At 26.4% G+C, this 19,705-nt stretch overlaps 1 protein-coding gene across 1 annotated transcript; it reads left to right on the forward strand.

The window, feature by feature from the left end:
* Positions 1-18,387: 18,387 nt before the first annotated feature.
* Positions 18,388-19,314, forward strand: LOC126900318 (uncharacterized). The gene is made up of 2 exons (XM_050675961.1): positions 18,388-18,958; positions 19,038-19,314. The coding sequence occupies exons 1-2, from the start codon at positions 18,535-18,537 to the stop codon at positions 19,070-19,072; spliced, it is 459 nt and encodes a 152-aa protein (XP_050531918.1). The 5' UTR covers positions 18,388-18,534; the 3' UTR covers positions 19,073-19,314.
* Positions 19,315-19,705: the final 391 nt, after the last annotated feature.

Raw genomic sequence — 19,705 nt, forward strand, 5'->3', positions numbered from 1 at the left:
TACAAAATATGTTACTAAATAAGTTTCATTCGGCTAATTTGCCTTTTAAAATCTATAGTAATATTTATTTTCCTAAACCAACAGAAGCATCAATATATAAAAAAGAGTATAATGATACAGAATATTGTGTTCACATTTTTAACTCACATTTATTTGCTGCTATAGTACCACAGGTCAGAGCAATTAAAACACTTAAATTTTCTCGATATTTCTTAAATTTTATATATTACAGGTAAAAATGGTTTATATTATATTATCTTATTAAACTACTAATTACTTAATAAAATTGGGTTGTAGATACAGAATGACCAGGAAATAAAAGAAGAAGTTTGAAAAAATTGGACAACAGAAACTGAAATATTATATGAACGCTTTATACATTATAATTTACATATAGTTGTACCATATTCTTATAAAATTTTTCATGAAAGGACCTAATTAGCAGTTGAAATAAATATTTAATAATTAACTAATAATCACTTTATTTTTACATAAAGCTATCACAATGTAAATCTTCCAGTACTAATAATGAAATAATAATTACAGGATATTGCTTAAACAAAGACTTTCTAACATTCTTATAAAGTGTTAAACAAAAAATTATCGAAAGGCATTGACAGCCCCAGATAAATGAAACAATGGTCAAGTATGTGTATAAAGAACCACCACTCTTGACACCAATAGAATTCTGTTTTTCTGCTCTCTCGTTTATTTATGTAATAAAACCTATTTATTACATTTATTCAACAATGTAAAACCTAATGTTTCAGTAAAATAAATATCTTTTGAAATCTAAATTATTGCGTAGTATCGTTAATTATCATTTTGTTTCACCATCGAAGATCAACCGTTCCATATCATCAACAAATTCATAGAAGAACTCAAATTAATAATAAACCCTCTTATACTCGCTCTAACACTCCTTTTGCACAAACTAATATTTTTTATTATTCACACTACATAAGAATATCATTTTTATCTTCCATTGATTGTATCATAATTGTATTAATATATTATTGTTTACTATAGTTAGTAATAATATATTACTGTTTATAATATATTATTGTTTTTATTGTACGGCAAAACGCGTAAATTGATAATTTGTGATATTTTTTAAAAATTTATATTTTGAGTATTGGCATATATTTTAAGTGTTTTGAGAATAAAAAAAAAATCTTTTATTTTCCTCGTAAAGTAGGTATTAAAAACATTCATTTTTTTATTTTTTTTAACAGAATTTACTTTCTATTAAAATTTTTTTAAAAATTGTGCTAATCGATTATTTTATTGTTTGACTATGCAAAACTCATTTTCAGTATTTAAATTAATAATTTAAACCAAAAATCTATTACAATTAAAACTAGTTGATGAATTTTACTCGCAAAGGATATAAAACGTCTTTTATGTAACGTAAAACATNAAGGATATAAAACTTCTTTTATGTAACGTAAAACATTATTATTATATTTATTGTTCGCACAATAAGCACATATCTTATCGAGATAAATATTTACAATACTCATAACCTATAGTTAAGAACTTTTGAAACATAAAACCTTTGGAATGTTATTAGGCCTTTTCTTTTAAAAACTATTTGATTGTATTAAATTTCTTAAATTTAAAGAACATAAATGAATACATTGTTAAATATTCTAAGTAATGATTATTATTTAGAATATTTACATAAATAGTTTAACATTGCCAGTGAATGGGACCACCGAAATTTAAATAAAAATTTCTTTAAAATTAAACTTATGTCTAAAATATTTAACTCAAAATTATTGGAAAATGGGATGACGTATTTCTAGAACAATGTCTCCATCATCAACACTAAACACATACTGTTGACNGACGTATTTCTAGAACAATGTCTCCATCACCAACACTAAACACTTACTGTTGAACCGACCAAAATATACTCCCTTACATTATTATTTATATATTAGTGACATTATTATTAAATGATTACCTAGTCGATTGTCATAGTATAGTTTACCAGTTTAGAAGAGTTTAAAAATCAATTTTTCAAGATTCCAATTAATTTAATCATTATTGATTTTAAACATTTTTATTGCCTTCTTCTTTGTTAATTGTAATTATTAAATTTTTTAATTAGTTTTGTGGTTCAATCACAAAAACTTCTTCAAAGAAAAATCAATTTCTTGATTTTTATTGTTTCTTCTTGTTTGTCATACGTCAAAAACGGTGTATTGTGGTGGCCTAATGTGTGCTGGCTGTGACGTCTTCAAAGGAAGAGGCACAAAGACAAAAATTAAACACCAAAAATATATTCGTAAGTTTCTTTGCGCTGTCCGCCGGCGCCATGTTATTAAAAAAAAAACCATTAAGCTCAGCAACTAGCTACCCAATAAGTATAANAAAACCATTAAGCTCAGAAACTAGCTACCCAATAAGTATAAAATTACAATACAGTAAGTAGATTTTATCCCGTAATTAGATGGTTATTTTGTATTTAAATGAAGGAACTCTGTTTTGGTAATATTGTAAATTCATTAAAACTTTTTATTTAAACACTTTTTAATATTTACAATAATATATTATAATATTTACAAAGAAAAAGTCCGTAATATGAAATAATAATCACACTATATATTATTCGATGACATCAAATTAAATAGGAAATGTTTAGCTGAGAAATTAAATGTACAGTATGGTGAATAACAATTACGTTCATACATTATTTAAAGAAATTAAAGTACCTACAATTCAAAGCTATTTTTTAGATACAAAAAAAAAATATGTATACATTTCCTTTCCATTCCATGGCAACTAGTAAAAGTAAATAAAAGGTTGTACTATCCAAAATTGTCATTTATATGAAGTTATTAGATTTAAACTGAATAATAATAATTAAAATATAATAATATCATGAATTTAAGATAAAATGCTGATCCAAATCAATTAAAACAGTTCCTAAACACGGAAATCGATACAGTTTTATTAGAAGCACTCGTCAAAACACGAATGTATGAGAATGTTCCTGATCTAGTACCTGATAGGTACAAGCAAAGAGAAAACTCCTTAAATAAAGAATTACTATTGAAAGAAGTTGATGAAATACCACCGGTAGCAAACAAACTGTGACACAAATTTAAGTATAATAGATAGTAATACTGCTTTTAATATAATGACGAAATTTATTCAACAAGGTGAAAAATATGATGATGATTCATTTCACACAATGAAATATCAAATATACAAAATTGGGAGTTACAAACAATTAAATAAAACCATCGGCAATTGTTTCTCTTCCAAGCTTGTCCTTTAATAAAGTTAAATTGTACATAAACAAGAGGCCTANACTGTGACACAAATTTAAGTATAATAGATAGTAATACTGCTTTTAATATAATGACGAAATTTATTCAACAAGGTGAAAAATATGATGATGATTCATTTCACACAATGAAATATCAAATATACAAAATTGGGAGTTACAAACAATTAAATAAAACCATCGGCAATTGTTTCTCTTCCAAGCTTGTCCTTTACATAAAGTTAAATTTTACATAAACAAGAGGCCTAAAAAAAATGTTGTGTATAAAAGAATATTAGACTCAATTATGAACTGTGAACCAACAGTCTGTTGGGAATACAGTGTATTAGGAAAGTTTGTTAAAACTACTCTTCTATATAAAGCACCAAAAGACATGAAAAAATTTACATTACCTAATAAAATATTCAAAAATTTAAATAAGCCGGAACACGTAATTATTTGGATGTTGAATAATGGAGTTTCAGACAAAGAAATAATTAAAAAGTGGAATGATAACTTAAAACAAAACATGTAAGACATATTTTACTGAAGGAAAGACTATTGAAAAATCTTGTAATGACTATCATGGTGTAAAAATGGTAACATGGAATCATCATCTAAGTCAAATGACGAAATTAAACATTTAACTATCACTCATAAAGGTATCATTGATGAAGAACATACATATGCACAGATTAATCATGATGAAAACTCAAACAACGATTATGATAGTAAATTCAATGATATGGAACGCATAAATAAATCAGATGCTGAAGTTAAAATTTTAAATATAACCNAAATCAAATGATGAAGTTAAAATTTTAAATATAACTGAAACACAAATTATTGTTTTAAAATTATTTCTAATCAGCTTCTATTCTAGTTTGAAAAATAAATAAATAATAATATTATGGACATGTATACACGTTGCCAGAGAAGATTAAAAATTATACTTTAGTACATTATAAATGTATTTGGAAATTAACAGAATTTTAAGCTTTCAGGGCCTTTATTTTTTTAAACTGGTTATCATTTTTAAGAAAAGTAACTATATTACAATGGTTTTATTAAGTTTTCATGTCAATGTAAAAATAATTTATTTATTTCATCACATAATTATATTTAATGATCACTCTAATTATATGATAGAAATAGTCTCATAAATATATGTTTTTGGAACGAATTAATGCATCTGATATTGGCATTTTGATTGGCGACTGTTCAAATGCTTTAATATTAGCACAAATTACGTTTGTAAAACATAGTTACAAATCATTGTAAAGTCATTGTTTCTGTTTCGTTAACAGTGCCAAATCTAAAAATTTAGATANTTAACAGTGCCAAATCTAGAAATTTAGACACATGGGTAAAAATCCATTGAATTCTTTTGAACCTAGTATGACCTGTAACAAAACAAAAATATTGTATTTATTTGAGAAACACGTGAATCAAAAAAATCTAAATCTTAAAGTTATTTATTCACTCAATTATTAAGAAAATTTAATCATTTGACAAGTATCTCTTTTTAAAATAAGTGAGTTTACTTAATTTAAATTACTTATATTGTATTTACAATGACAATGTGTTGTTAATTTTTAAAAATATATTTTATTTATACTGAAATATAAATTTTTAATAGAATGCATTTGGAGTTAATGAAAGTTTTAGAAAAGTGTTTTATAAGCATATTTTGTCTTATTATGTTTTGTTAATGAAAGATGAATATTTTCATGAACTTCAATAAAATCATTATTTAAGAATTGTGTAATATTAGAAATTAAATCCAAAAAGCTATTGCTTTTTTTAATAACGTAAAGAAAAAAATTATTTTATGCTATTCCATTTCTTATCTGTGTATAAAAAATTTAATATCTAAAAATAATCTCTTTTATTGTTAAACTAGAGCATAAAACATTATTTTGTGTGTATTTTAGTACCCAAAAAAATGTCCTGTTTTAATAATTACACCAACATTTTTTTTAAATAATTTGAATAGTTATTTTTATCCAGTATCTTTAATAATTAAAATATTTGAGTATTATGAAACATAACTAAGAAACAATCGAAAAAAGGTATTTATCCTAATAGTTATTAAATTAGGACTAAATTTTAAAGTATTATATTAAATAAATCACATTTTACTAAAGACTGGCGTATGTACGAAGAGCTAAACTATTTAACAACTCCATTAGCTGTACTTAAAGTCCGGTTTACATAAAATATCACAAAATAAATATATATATAAAAATATAACAGACATCATAGAGATTATATAGTATTAACATCGATGGCTACAAGTGAATATGATTTGTGAAAATAAGTAAAGATTACTAAATAGCTGTGTGGAACTGAACTTAAGTATAAAAGATTTTTATTTAATGTACATTGTACAAAAATGCACTTTGCTAGTAATGCAATTTTTGTTTTTTGAAAACTGTCAAAAACATTTCAACAGTTTTTCTCAACTTTATTGCAGTTAAAATTGATTTGCATAGAAATAGTATAGTCTAATATATTAGAATATTATATTATGTTATCTTTTGTACATTTATGTCATATATTATGAATTCACAAGATCTCCAAAACAGGGTTCCCTTTTTTAAAACATAAAATAATCAACAAACTAAAGAATTAAATCTAATTATTGTACAGATGCAAATTAACGTCTATGTGTGGGTTCTCAATTAAGTCCAGACAATCGCATTTAACTATTAATTAAAATCTACAGTTTTCAAGATCACACTAGGGATCGCTAGACGACCCTCATCTACTATAAAAACTCATTTTTTCCTGTTAAAATAAGTTCTTTCTGCGATTTTAAAATACACAAAACCTACGGCACTCTACTCAAGATTTCACTCTACGGGACTTTTTTGATTTTGTAATTAATTTGGACTTAGAATATTTTTCTTTAAAACTAAATGACACTTAAAAATTTTAAAAAGTGAATTTTGTTTAGGTGAATCTTTTAATTTAATTTAATTCATTAAATAATAATATTTTATGTTATCGAGGAAATAAATGTCAATTAATATTTTAAATCTCAAACATTTTTAAAGATTATTTTTTTTTTTTTTTTATAATAAACCCAAATCAACTTGAATTATTAATTTAATGGTAAATATTTATTATGAGATAAAGGTTACGATTGCTCCGAATTTAAATTAATTTAATAATAATTTTATCGGACTAAGTGAATTGCAACTCTATACTTACTGGGTAGCTAGCCATTAAGTTCAATGTTTTTGCTTTAACGAGCATGGTGCCGGCAGACAGAGTAAAGGTTGCAATTAATGATTTTTAAAGTTAGGTGTATTAGGTTAGAATATATTTTTAAGTATATTGGGTATCTAGTCATTGAGTTTAATGTCTTTGTTCTAACGGACATCGCGCCGGCAGACAGCACAAAAAACCTTACGAATATATTTTTTAGGGTTTAATATTTGTCTTGGTGATAATTGTGCCGCATCCTTCTAGACGATACCGTCGGGACATATTGGGCCACCACAAATCCGCCTTGATAAATCTTTTACACAGATATTAATAATTTTGAATCTTGCTCTGGTCAGACCAGAGGAATATTTAAAAAAATATTAGTGTCAATATACTCTCATATAAAATATACTCATTCTACAAAGTCAAATAAGGTTACATTGTTTAATTATAATTATAATAAAAAAACATAGTAGAGTGTGTAGAATCTCTTGCATATAATAAAACAGTCATAGATTTTGTATAACGGTTTCGCATTATTTATAATTAAATGCTTTATTTTCAAACGGTCATATTCACTGTCAAACTCGTAGTGTACAGCATATGAAATACAGTGTGAATTCATCATTAACATTTGATTGTTTGAAATAATTGTTATAATACATAGAATACAAGGTAAATACAAAATTAAATTTTTGCTTTCAAATTACAAACATTCTATTGTGTAAGAAACCATTATGATAGGTAATAAAATTTTGCGGGATAATAACATCATTTATTTAATATTATTCAATCTTGAGATAAATCAGTTATTTTGTCATGACATCTGTATACATTTTTAATTATTTGACTATTACCCTCATGTATTTAATCTATGTTTATTCGCCCTTCTAAATCCTTCTTTATTCATATTATTGCACTCTTTCACCCTTACACATTTTTTCCATATTTAAACACGTGTCATTCCGCCATTTATTACCTTTTTTAATTTTCTATTATACTGCTATATATCCGCTATATTATATTTTTATTTCCCTTAAAACTAGCCATATCTATCTATTTAGGCAATCCATTATTATTATTATTATTTGAAATCTAACTATTTTATATTCTTTTATCTTATTCTTATATACATATCTCATATACTATATAAAATATTAACTACTACATACATAGTACATGCAAGTTATTTCTAAATAAAACAATTAGTTTACTGTATGTGTAAGTTAATACTTAAAAACAGACAGTTCATTAAATGTATTTGTGTTTTGTTTCTATATCAACATAAAAATTGAAGACTATAGCAGATGAAATATGTAGTCACGGGAGCATAAATTCTAGGAAACTGTCCGTGAAGGTTTTTTATATTTTTTTTTTTGGTTTATTACAGTACTGTCAACGGTTAAGTGGGAATTGAATAGGATTAATTCTCGTTTCTATGTAAACAAGGCCTGTAGAGATTAAAATTATTATTTAGAAAATTACAATATTTATTAAGTATATTTACAGTTTCGTACGAGGTAACTAGACCGTAGGTCGGCTAGTTGTGCACCGCACTAGAATGTCGCTTTACCTTAAGCCTGTTTAAGTCGCTATTACTGAAGCGGGAGAGGGGTCACCTAGGAGGATGACATCAAATAAGTAACGAGAGTAAACAATAATTAAATAACAAATAATCACATATATTGAAGGTTCTTCAATGAGTATCTTAAATGTAAGTGGTAGTGGGGGGCCTTAAATACTAATGGCCGTCGAAGTGGCATAAAAAAAGTAGTTAAACCCAATTAAAAAAAATAGTAAATAACTCAGCTGTTGACAGTGTTGAGTGGACTGTATGAGATCTTGTGGTAATGGTTTCGAATGTCTGAGTATCACAAGTCAGAGTCTAGATCCAGTCACGTAATTGCAGATGAAAACAGACGGCGGAAAAGCGACTATGCAATGAAGTTGTTTAGTGATGGTCAGAGCACAATCACTGGAGGCGTGCAAAGGCACGAGATCTTTGAGCACTAGAGTGTAATAATAAAAATAACGGCGTACAATGGTCGTACAATTTACCAATCAAGCGAAGGCGAATGCTACAAAAAGATGACACATAAAAAAATTGATTTATTGACTTACAACGATGAACTGTACACAGGTGTCACGGAGGTCATCGATTTGCCTTGCTGGGTGGGCAAGGGGGCGAGTAAAGCAAAGACGCCACAAATTCGCTGTCACACGAATAATATAATTAACAGTGGTTGTGACAACTGGTCCACTAGGTCCTTGCTAAAGGCATTCTCTACCAAACATACTCCTNGGTCCACTAGGTCCTTGCTAAAGGCGTTCTCTACCAAACATACTCCCCGCATTGAAAGTCTTTCAAAATAACTTGATTGAACATGGACTTAGCTTGAGATGTATTCTTTTAATACTAGCATGAAATAACAACGCGAACAAAATATAATCAAATAAAATTATTATTATTTGCAGTGCACATACCAAAAACCAAAATATGCATTTTATTTCTAAGCATTGTTTTGGTTTTCATAGAATTTATTTTCATTTTAAATTTATTAATTCTACTTCGCAATAGCCGTCGTTCGACACGCACGTGCGTACAGTGCGCTCTAAATTACTATTTTTACCTTAAAACGTGTGTTTCGTTCTTATTTCTAAAACGGTTAATCAAAGATGCGACTAGTCTATTTAATCATTCTATTTACTCTCTACTTTCAACTAAATTCTCGTTCACAATAATATATGAAATAAATATTCGCCCTTGAATATTGTCAACGTTCTAGCTGTAATATTATCATCTCTCTAGTGCATACGGTCTTATCGGCGGCCGCCTCGGTAGTCTTGTTATTCTATAATAAATAATCTAATTACGCTATCGCAACCCACCGTCGTCTTCAATCGTACTTATCGCGATCACGATTGTTATTATATTTATTTAATAACTTATTAATATTAATTACATTTTAATCAAAATGACTAGCAGAAACAACAATAATTAGTTAACAATTAGTAAAAATAAAACCTCCTACTCATCACTAGATACAAGTAATAAGCAACCAGACGCAGGATGGACCATACAAAAATCTAAAAGAAATCTCTCCAGTTCTACTAATTCTAAACCAAACTCTCCACGTGTGCAACCTCCCAAAACAAGAAAAAAATATTCACTTCGTTTTCGAAGGTCAAGATTCCAATCAGTTGAAGGATCAATTCAATTTCTGACTCAATGATTCTACCGAAAATATTACCACTGACATGCAGACTGAGTGTACAAATAATCCACCAATTAAACCTCCTCCCCCAATTTTCTAATAGGTGTCGAGGATTTTCCGGAACTATGCACAGTACTTATAGAACTAATCGGTGTTAAAACTTTATCTGCACATCATTTGTAGACAGATTAAAAATTCAAACCAACACTCCAGACGCATATAGGTCACTAATACGGTATTTAAAGGAAGAAAAAGCCGAATACCATACCTACCAACTACAATAAGACAAATCTGTTAGAGTCGTAATTCGCAACATGCATCCNGACAAATCTGATAGAGTCGTAATTCGCAACCTGCATCAATCAACGCCAACTAGTTTTATAAAATCTGAATTAGAATTTCGTCCTTTAGAAGTGAGAAATATTACCAATGTTCTACACAAAACAAATAAGCACCCATTACTACGTTTTTTTTATCGATCTAGAACCCAACAACCAATTAAAAGGTATATACAAATTGACATCTCTATTACACACAAAAATTAAAGTAGAAGAACCTTTCAAAGCTAAAACTATAAGCTAATGTCTAAATTGCCAATACTACGGTCACACCAAAATGTATTGCGGCTACCCAACACGATGCGCGCGATGCTCTACCAACGTGTGCACTCTGTAAAGGGAGCCACCCAGCTAGTTACAAAGGATGTGCAGTATACAAGGATCTCCAACGACGCAAGAAACCTGCCACTAGTAATAGTTTATTTTTAGCATATACTATTCGAATATAGTGTGCAACTATAGAATATTTTTTAACTGACTATCGAATAGTTTGATAGTTACTATTCGATATTTCCCATAACTAGTATCAGATGACCGGAGTGCAAGATGTTCGAAACTATTACTACTTTGTCAAATCTCAAAGAACTATCAATTTTTTGTGTTTTTCCAAATACTATAATCATAAAATTTTAAATAATTATAGAAAATAATTAAATATTAATTTGGAATACAGCATAGCTCACCTTATTTTCATTTAAATTAAGTAAATATATTTTATTGAANCTAGCTCACCTTATTTTCATTTAAATTAAGAAAATATATTTTATTGAGAAATATATTTTGTTGAGATATTGACACTAATATTATTTAAAGCTTCCTCTAGCCTAGAAAAAAATGATACAAAAATATTTATATCTATGTAGAAATTTATCAAGGTGGTATTGCAATGGCACAATCATCAACAAGACAAAAAAATCAAAAATATATTGTTATTATATATTTTTATAAAAATACATTTCCGTAAGTTTCTTTGCGTTGTCTGACGGTATTATGTTTGTTAAAAGAAAAACATTAAACTAGAGGTTACCTAGTTAACATAGGCTTTCAAATATACTTTCTATATGCATTCTAATATATCTAGTTTTAGAATNAATATACTTTCTATATGCTTTCTAATATATCTAGTTTTAGAACAATATCTATGAATTAACTCAGCGACCGGTGTTATTCATTTGGGTTTGCTAACGTTCGTGGTTTTAGTTTGTCTTAAGTCTTTGGCTATGTCGAAGATAAGGAATAAGGCGAGTGTACTTTATGAATAAATGTAGAATGAAATTTATTATGTATAATTATAACAATTAAATGTATTATACATGAGTTATAAAATATTATATACACCAATGTAGATAGGAGGGTACACTTAATAATAATGCCATAATGGCGCTGATATAAACAAATAATAAAACATAAATGTGAGAAAGTCTTACATAGAAGATAAATGACTATTATACTTATCGGCTAATTTGAAACGGCTAATGACCATGTAGATTATAGAAAGGATTAATTGAAGTCGAATGCAAGTAGCTGACCAACGTTGACAATATGCTGTGACCACTACTGTGATTTATTTTAGAAAATATATAGACCAACGGCGATATACTAAGCGCACAAAGGTGTGACAATCGCAAAGGTGATATTTTTCTTATACAGCAAAACGAATACAAAACTGCTGTTTCGCAAGCACCATAGAGCATATAGCTAAAAAAACGCTAAGATGGCGGCGGCAATGAAGAGATAGAGAGAAGACCGACAACAACTCTGTGTAGCACAACGATAACATAATAAATAATCACAACAGAATTTCTCGACAGCACATATGACCGACGTGTAGACATAACAATCTAGTTGAAACCTTTACTTTTGTCTGCCGAGGTGATGTTCGTTAGAACACAGACATTAAGCTCGAGACCAGCTAATTAATAAAAAATACACATAATAGACTTTTAATATTGAATAAACATTTAAAATTAGGTTAAGTTAGTCATTAAAATGGAATAATTTACAAAAAAAGAAAATTTAATATTACTATCTAATAAGCAAATAATTATAAATTAAAAGATTCACCAAAACAAAATTCACTTGATAATTTCTAAGAATATCTTAAATTAAACATTATTCTACGTTCAATTTAATTTAAAAAAAAAATTTAAGTTCAAAACAAACTGTTGGGACTAAGTCAGAGAAAGTATGAATCTGGAGTAGTGTCCTAGATTTTGTTTAATTTAAAATAAGTAAAAAATCTAGTTTTAACATAGAAAATAACTTATTATGATCAGAGTAGGGTAACTTAGCGATCTATATCATGGAAGCTGAGGATTTTAACTCCAATTGACTACTTATGATAGAAGCCCTGCGTCGTATGGACACTGTTTTAAAATCTGTACAATAATTTGATTTTGTCAAGATATTATCTGGTTATTTAGTGTTTTAAGAAGAAAACTCTGTTTTGATGATAAAAATATTCATAATATGTGAAATACATGTTTAAATAATAACATATTTTATGCTAATATTATAAGTGATACCGTAATTGTAAGTGACATTATTAAAACGACGATTAAAATAACTTTAAAAATAAACTACAATATAATTTAAAATAAATTTAGTATTGATTATAAACAAATTATGATGATTGACAAAACTGGTTGAAGATTGTTTTAACTCTAATAAAAAAATATTTTCACAATTCTAATAACCTTACATTCATTTCACCGTTATTTGCATAACAGTAAGAGATTATTCCAACAGTATTAGAAAATTTTAAATATGATAAAATACTTTTTATATTTACATTTTGGAATGTTTTATCGATTAACTTAGTAAAAAGAAATGTTTTTACTAAATGATTATTCATTGCTTTATAATCTGAAATTGTGTATAAATATTCAATAAATTTGAAATCATCTTCATTTAACTTATATTCTGTGATATACATTTCAGTATTAACATTAATATTTAATTCATAATCTGGGTCACTAATTAAATCATTTGAAATTAATTCAAAAGAGTTCGGTTTTATTTTTTTAATTATATTTTCGATATTTATAATCAAATCATTATGAAAATCGCCTAGATTAAAAGATTCAAATACTTTTTGAACATCATTAGCTTCTTGACCGTCAAATAATATAATGGTATTATCAATAAAACGTTGCAATTTTTTTAGGCCATATATTGCATCTACTTTCTGTTTATTTTCTAACAATACAGAAACATACATCAATATTTTTCTCATTAAATGCATTAAAACAGTTTTAAAAACGTTTAAGACTTTTTGTTGGTAAATTCCAATTTGATTAATCCATACATCAAACCAAAAATAGTTCTTTGCCGTTGCATATTCTCTATTTATGTTACTGTAGATAGTCTCAAAAATATCTTCACTCTGTTCACCAAATTCCATTATAATAGTTCTCAATAATTCTCTGTCTTCCACTACGTCACACATGTAAATATTTCTGAGTGAGAAAGAATTTTCTTGTTCTTCTACATTTTCTAATTCAATTTTGTTGATGTTTTTATTTTTATTCATAATTTCTATTAATTTTTGAATGATTAGATAATCATTTCCAGAATAATAAAACATTTCATAATTATCATTTATTCGACACATTTCCCTACTTACAGTACATAAATTAACGATAACGAGTTCGATAGCTATATCAATATTTTTTTTAAATTGATTTATATCATTACGAAACAATTGAATATAATAAGTAAATAAATGCGTTATCCAAAAAATGTTCAGTCTATCGTCCATATAATAATTTATCATTGTAACTAAAAATTGTTTTGTAATCGATTCATTTATAATCATTGTATTTATATCATAAAATGGTCCAGTTGGATAATGATGAAGGAGACAAAAAACATGCGTGTAATCCATAAAATTAGTTATATTTCTACAAAAAAGGTCCAAAAATATTATATCCGTTTTTTTCGATAGCACAACATTTTTTAGATTTTTATTTTCTAAAAAGAAGTTATATTTGATATCTGAAAATGACAACTCATCATAACAATCATACGAGAATCCAGTGTCTAATTTTAAAGCTGTTTCTAATGATATTTCAATTTTCTCAAAGTTATTTTTTCCGTAACATAATTTTGTCTCCACAACACATAATAAAAAAAAAAACATAGTATTTCTTTTAAAAATCATTTTTAATTGGTAATGTTTAAATTATTTACTAATTTATAAGTTTTCAAGATATTTTTTTTGAAAAACTCTTTATATATATTATAATTGTGTTTATTTAAGTATCATTTTCATTTTTAAAATTAGATCGCATAAATCATATGCTATAAATTTAATAAAATTTTGTACAAATAATTTATTTTTATAAACAATATATTAATATTCAGTAGTTACAAAAACGTTACAAAAAGACATCCCTTCATTTTTTGTATTATATTGATATATTTTACTATAATTAATCAACCAGCAAAAATGAAATAGTTTATCGTAACTAATAGCTCCTAAATGAAGACAAAAAAGTCATGAAATTTTCTATTCCTTTTATTTTAAAGGTGGCTCATTTCTAGTTAAATATCATTTTTTAAATTCATCTTTATTTAGGAGTACAAATAGGGTAACATTTTTCATGAATTATATGGAATATAATAAATATTGATCACTTGTGGCCAATTAATTAAATAAAATTAAAACTATAATAAAAATATTATTAATTTGAAAACTAAAAATATTAAACTCAAAAGCCACAAAAAATTACTGATAAGTCGCGGATACGTATTTAGGAAACAATGTTACCCTTATAAACGCTAAACACATATACTGACACCCCGATTAGGAAAAATTCCCTTATATACCCCTAGTGACCTTATCACCTTGAACATAATCACTATGTAATATTATCAAATTTAGCCAATTTACACAAGTTTAATGATGAATTTTTCAGTGAACCAAGATCTCAATTAATTAAATTGTTTTTATTTTTAAACATTTCTATTGCCTCCCTAATATTAAGTTCTTTGTAATTTATGGTTTTAATGGAGTGATTATGTATCAATAAATATTCGATCACTAGAGATTTCTCAACTTCTTGATTGTTTAATGTTTAAAACAAAACACATACGTTTAACGTTAATAATGGTAACATTGTTTCCTAAATACTTATCCGCGAATTTTCAGTAATTTTTTGTGGCATTTGAGTTTAATATTTTTAATATAGTTTTAATTTTATTAAATTATATGGAAATATAAGTTTTTATGGTCACTAAATTTTTTTATTGTATTTTTGGATAGCATCAGTAAAAATGTTCTAAATAATAAGTAGGCGAGTAGATTTGGGAAAAATTTATTAGATTTCAAAGACAAATATGTGTACTATAATTAAAACTAGGCCGTTGCCCTCAATTATTAATACAAATTTTTTTTAATTAAAAAAATTATGTACGTTTAACTTGCATAATAAAAGTGTAGATTTCGTATATTACTAAACTAAAATTTCATTAAATAAAACTTTAAATTTTTGTTGAATATTTTTTCCTTTTTGGTGTATATTAAAACACTTAAATATTTTAAATTTTTAATCGTAGCGCATAAAGTAACTTTTTAAGTGATATATGTTATAAAACCTAATAATGATGTTCTTCTTCAGTATTCAATCCTGAGATTGGTTTGTAGCAATTCTCCACTCTTCCCTGTTACTTGCTTTCCTCTTTGTCTCTTCATAAGAAGTACATCCTTGGTCCTCTATTATTTGTTGCATATATTCCATTCGTGGTCTTCCCCTAGCATTTTTTCCTTCCACGCAGCCTTCTATAATCAATCCTAGCAACCCACCATGTCTCAATAAATGTCCAATCCATTCATTTCTCCTTTTCTTGATACTGCTCCATAAAGTTCTTCTCTCGGACATTCTTTCTAATAGTTCCTCGTTTGTTACCATGCCCGAGGAAGTATAATCCTAATAATGATGTATGAGAGACGTAAATAAATAAAACAAATACGAAGTTTTCTGTTAAGCAGCTGTATAATTAAACGTATCAGGTATTAAAAAAAGTTAAATACATTATATTCGGTACTGACGTCATGTTTAAGTACAAAGTTGCTAATCGTATTAACAAAAAAATGTAGAAAAGTAACAAAACTAATAATTAAATAATAGAATTAATAATCATGAAATAAAACTAGTTCCCTGGCCACCAAATACTACGTTGACCAAAAAGGCTGACCGATGTTGAGGACACTTACAGAAGCCATTCGATATGTTTATTAAAAGGGGGTCCATGATGTTTATTATGAAGCTAACATAATAAAAACGTTTTTAAAAGATTTTTCAACGAATCTAATGACAAAGTTTTACAAAAAATGATTTGAAAATATTTACTATGCACATATTCATTTTAAACTATTTATAAAACATTAAATGACTATTTTATATCAAATATCGTACGAAAGTTTTATCAAAAAAAAAGATTGGTAATTATTATGCCACCGACTCGAAACACCTATTGGCCAAGACATCCCTTGTTTTCACTTTTTTATGAACACGACTTGTTATCTTAATTCAAAGAAAACAATTAATAACACTATTCTTCTAGTAATAAACAAACATTAATTTATTGATAATTAATAACAATCTTAATTAAAATTAATATACAAAATGTTAATATAAAATTAATATGGGTATGTTGATGAATTGTGAATTGTGATTGTTTTCTTTCATTTTGAATCATCCTACAAGTCGATACTTATCCATTTTTAATAATTCTGAAGTGCATATCTAAAAAACTATCATAATTTAGATATGAGACCGGGATGTAAACAATATTCTGTTGTCTAGAGCTTTTAAAAAAAAACTGATTATTAAACTGTTACGCATCAAGTATGTAGAAAATATTTCAAATATTACGGCAACACAAATAACTTGGATGGAAAGTATTTAAAAACTATATTATATTTATAACCTTTCAATAAGGGTTTCCAGAAATTAAAAATTAGATACATAAATACATGGAATTAGCTACTTTTACTTTTTAAATTTATTATAGAGCATCTAACGTATACATCCAACCAAACTTAATACCATCACTAGTAATGAGTAGGATTCAGATAATCAATTAATACAAACTCCCGAAAATACATCTTAGTCCTACTTTCGCAATTTCTTCTATTTTATCATCTCAACATTTAACTTTGACGCAATTTTCTGAACTACCATTCAAACGGCCTCAGAAACTAAAACTTTTTGCTTCGAAAAAAAACGAATGAGCTAACTTATATTCTAAAATTAAGGTTATTAATAAATCATTCAATAAAATGATTGTCACCGATTATCAGCAACTCACGTTAGTAGAAAACGTTGGATTTTTAGTAAAAAATTATTAACCCCGGAATTACTTCCATAAGACTATATTATAAAATATATATATAACTTATTCTTTAAAATATAAATGATTTATCAATCACGACAGATATCCAGAAATCTGATTGCAATAAATATATAACAATGACGTGCCATTTATGAACCTACCTCCATTAAAATATTAAAGTTCAAAATTTGATTATAACTAATATAAATTTATCTTTTAAACATAGCATGTAATGACAATAACAGTATATAAAAATTGCATAAATCATAAACACACATAAACAAAATTAATATTAGTAAATTTATAATTTTATTTATTTAATCGAAAATGTCATTTAATACTAAATGAATCATGTTCAGAAAAATAAAGCAATAACTAAAGTATATGAAAAAACAATTACGTAGATGATAAATATATCCAAGGTTAAAAAATAATTAAATATAAAAAAANGTTTTAAATAACGTTTTTCTGTCTCGCTTCACCTTTTGCTATCGTAGGCAATTACTTGTCTTTCCTCAAGTCTGTCATTCCGTTGAAATAGAATAGCTCCTATACCTCTTGTTTATAAAGCACCAAAAGACATGAAAAAATTTACATTACCTAATAAAACATTCAAAAGTTTAAATAAGCCGGACTACGTAATTATTTGGATGTTAAATAATGGAGTTTCAGACAAAGAAATAATTAAAAAGTGGAATGATAACTTAAAAAAGACATGTAAAANATTGGAACGATAACTTAAAAAAGACATGTAAAACATATTTTACTGAAGGAAAGACTATTGAAAAATCTTGTAATGACTATCATGGTGTAAAAATGGTAACATGGAATCATCATCTAAGTCAAATGACGAAATTAAACATTTAACTATCACTCATAAAGGTATCATTGATGAAGAACATACATATGCACAGATTAATCATGATGAAAACTCAAACAACGATTATGATAGTAAATTCAATGATATGGAACGCATAAATAAATCAGATGATGAAGTTAAAATTTTAAATATAANGAACGCAGAAATAAATCAGATGATGAAATTAAAATTATAAATATAAGCGAAAAACAAATTATAGCAGAAGAATTTATATATACACAGTTTAATCATGATGAAAACTCAAATAACGATCATGATATTAAACGCAATGATATGGAACACATAAATAAATCAGATGATGAAGTGAAACATTTAAATATAAGTAAAATACAAATCATTTTAGAAGAAATTCTATATAAACTGTCTGATTATCATAAAAACTCAATCAACGATTATGGTAGTATACACAATGATATGGAACCCATAAATAAATCATATAATGGAGTTGAACATTTAAATATAACTGATACCCAAATCATTGCAGAAGAAATCACACATACGCAGTCTGATCATCATGAAAATTCAAACAACGATTATGTTAGTAAGCGCAATGATGTAGAAAATCACAGTTATAAGTCAGATGAAGATGTTAAACATTCAAATATCATTGAAAACTCAATCAACGATAATGATGGCAAACATGATGATGTTAATATCTCATCAAGTAAATTTTTCGGAAAAGGTTATCGGTATATAGGTAAGACAAAAAGAACTATTAAAAGTAAAATTAAATCAGCATACAATGCAACGCGAGCATTTATTATTAAAAAATTTAGGTCTAAACGTGTTTTTTAGACTTAAAATTAGGTAAGTAAATATATTTTAGTTGTTTTAGTTTTAAGATTTTTAATTAAATTAGTTTTATTATTACTATTCTTTTTTCATGGATATAAAGGGAAGATAATTATGACCATTTTAAAATTTGTTCTACTCAGTTTCTATTTCTGTTTGAAAAGTATATTAATAACAATAATATTATGGACATTTAAATACATTGCCAGAGAAGATTAAAAATTATATTTTAGTGCATTATAAATATAATGGGAAATGAACAGAATTTTAAGCTTTCANTAGTGGGAAATGAACAAATTTAAGCTTTCAGGGCCTTTATTTTTTTAAACTTATTATCATTTTTTGAGAAAAGTAACTAAATTACAATGATTTTATTAAGTTTTAATGTTAATTTAAAAATTATTTATTTATTTCATCACATAATCATATTTAATTTAATGATCACTCTAATTATATGATAGAAACAGTCTCAAATATTTATCATATTCATTAACTCCAGATGAGCAAAGAATAAATTAAATAAATTTCAACATACTATAATTTTCAAAAATTAACAACCAAAGGTTATTTTAAATTCATATTGTAACTTAACAATAATGAATGAGTGAATTTTATAACATAATATACCAAAGAAAATGTGTTACTAACACAT

Source organism: Daktulosphaira vitifoliae, unplaced genomic scaffold (assembly GCF_025091365.1).
Source record: "Daktulosphaira vitifoliae isolate Bord-2020 unplaced genomic scaffold, ASM2509136v1 Scaffold_1, whole genome shotgun sequence".
NCBI classification, from domain to species: Eukaryota; Metazoa; Arthropoda; class Insecta; order Hemiptera; family Phylloxeridae; genus Daktulosphaira; species Daktulosphaira vitifoliae.

What these genes read in the sequence shown, in the direction of transcription:
- LOC126900318 (XM_050675961.1), top strand. Translation starts at nt 18,535, where the DNA reads ATGGAACACATAAATAAATCAGATGATGAAGTGAAACATTTAAATATA. An exon ending in AAAAGGTTATCGGTATATAG is followed by an intron (nt 18,959 to 19,037) that starts GTAAGACAAAAA and finishes TAAAAAATTTAG; the next exon opens with GTCTAAACGTGTTTTTTAGA.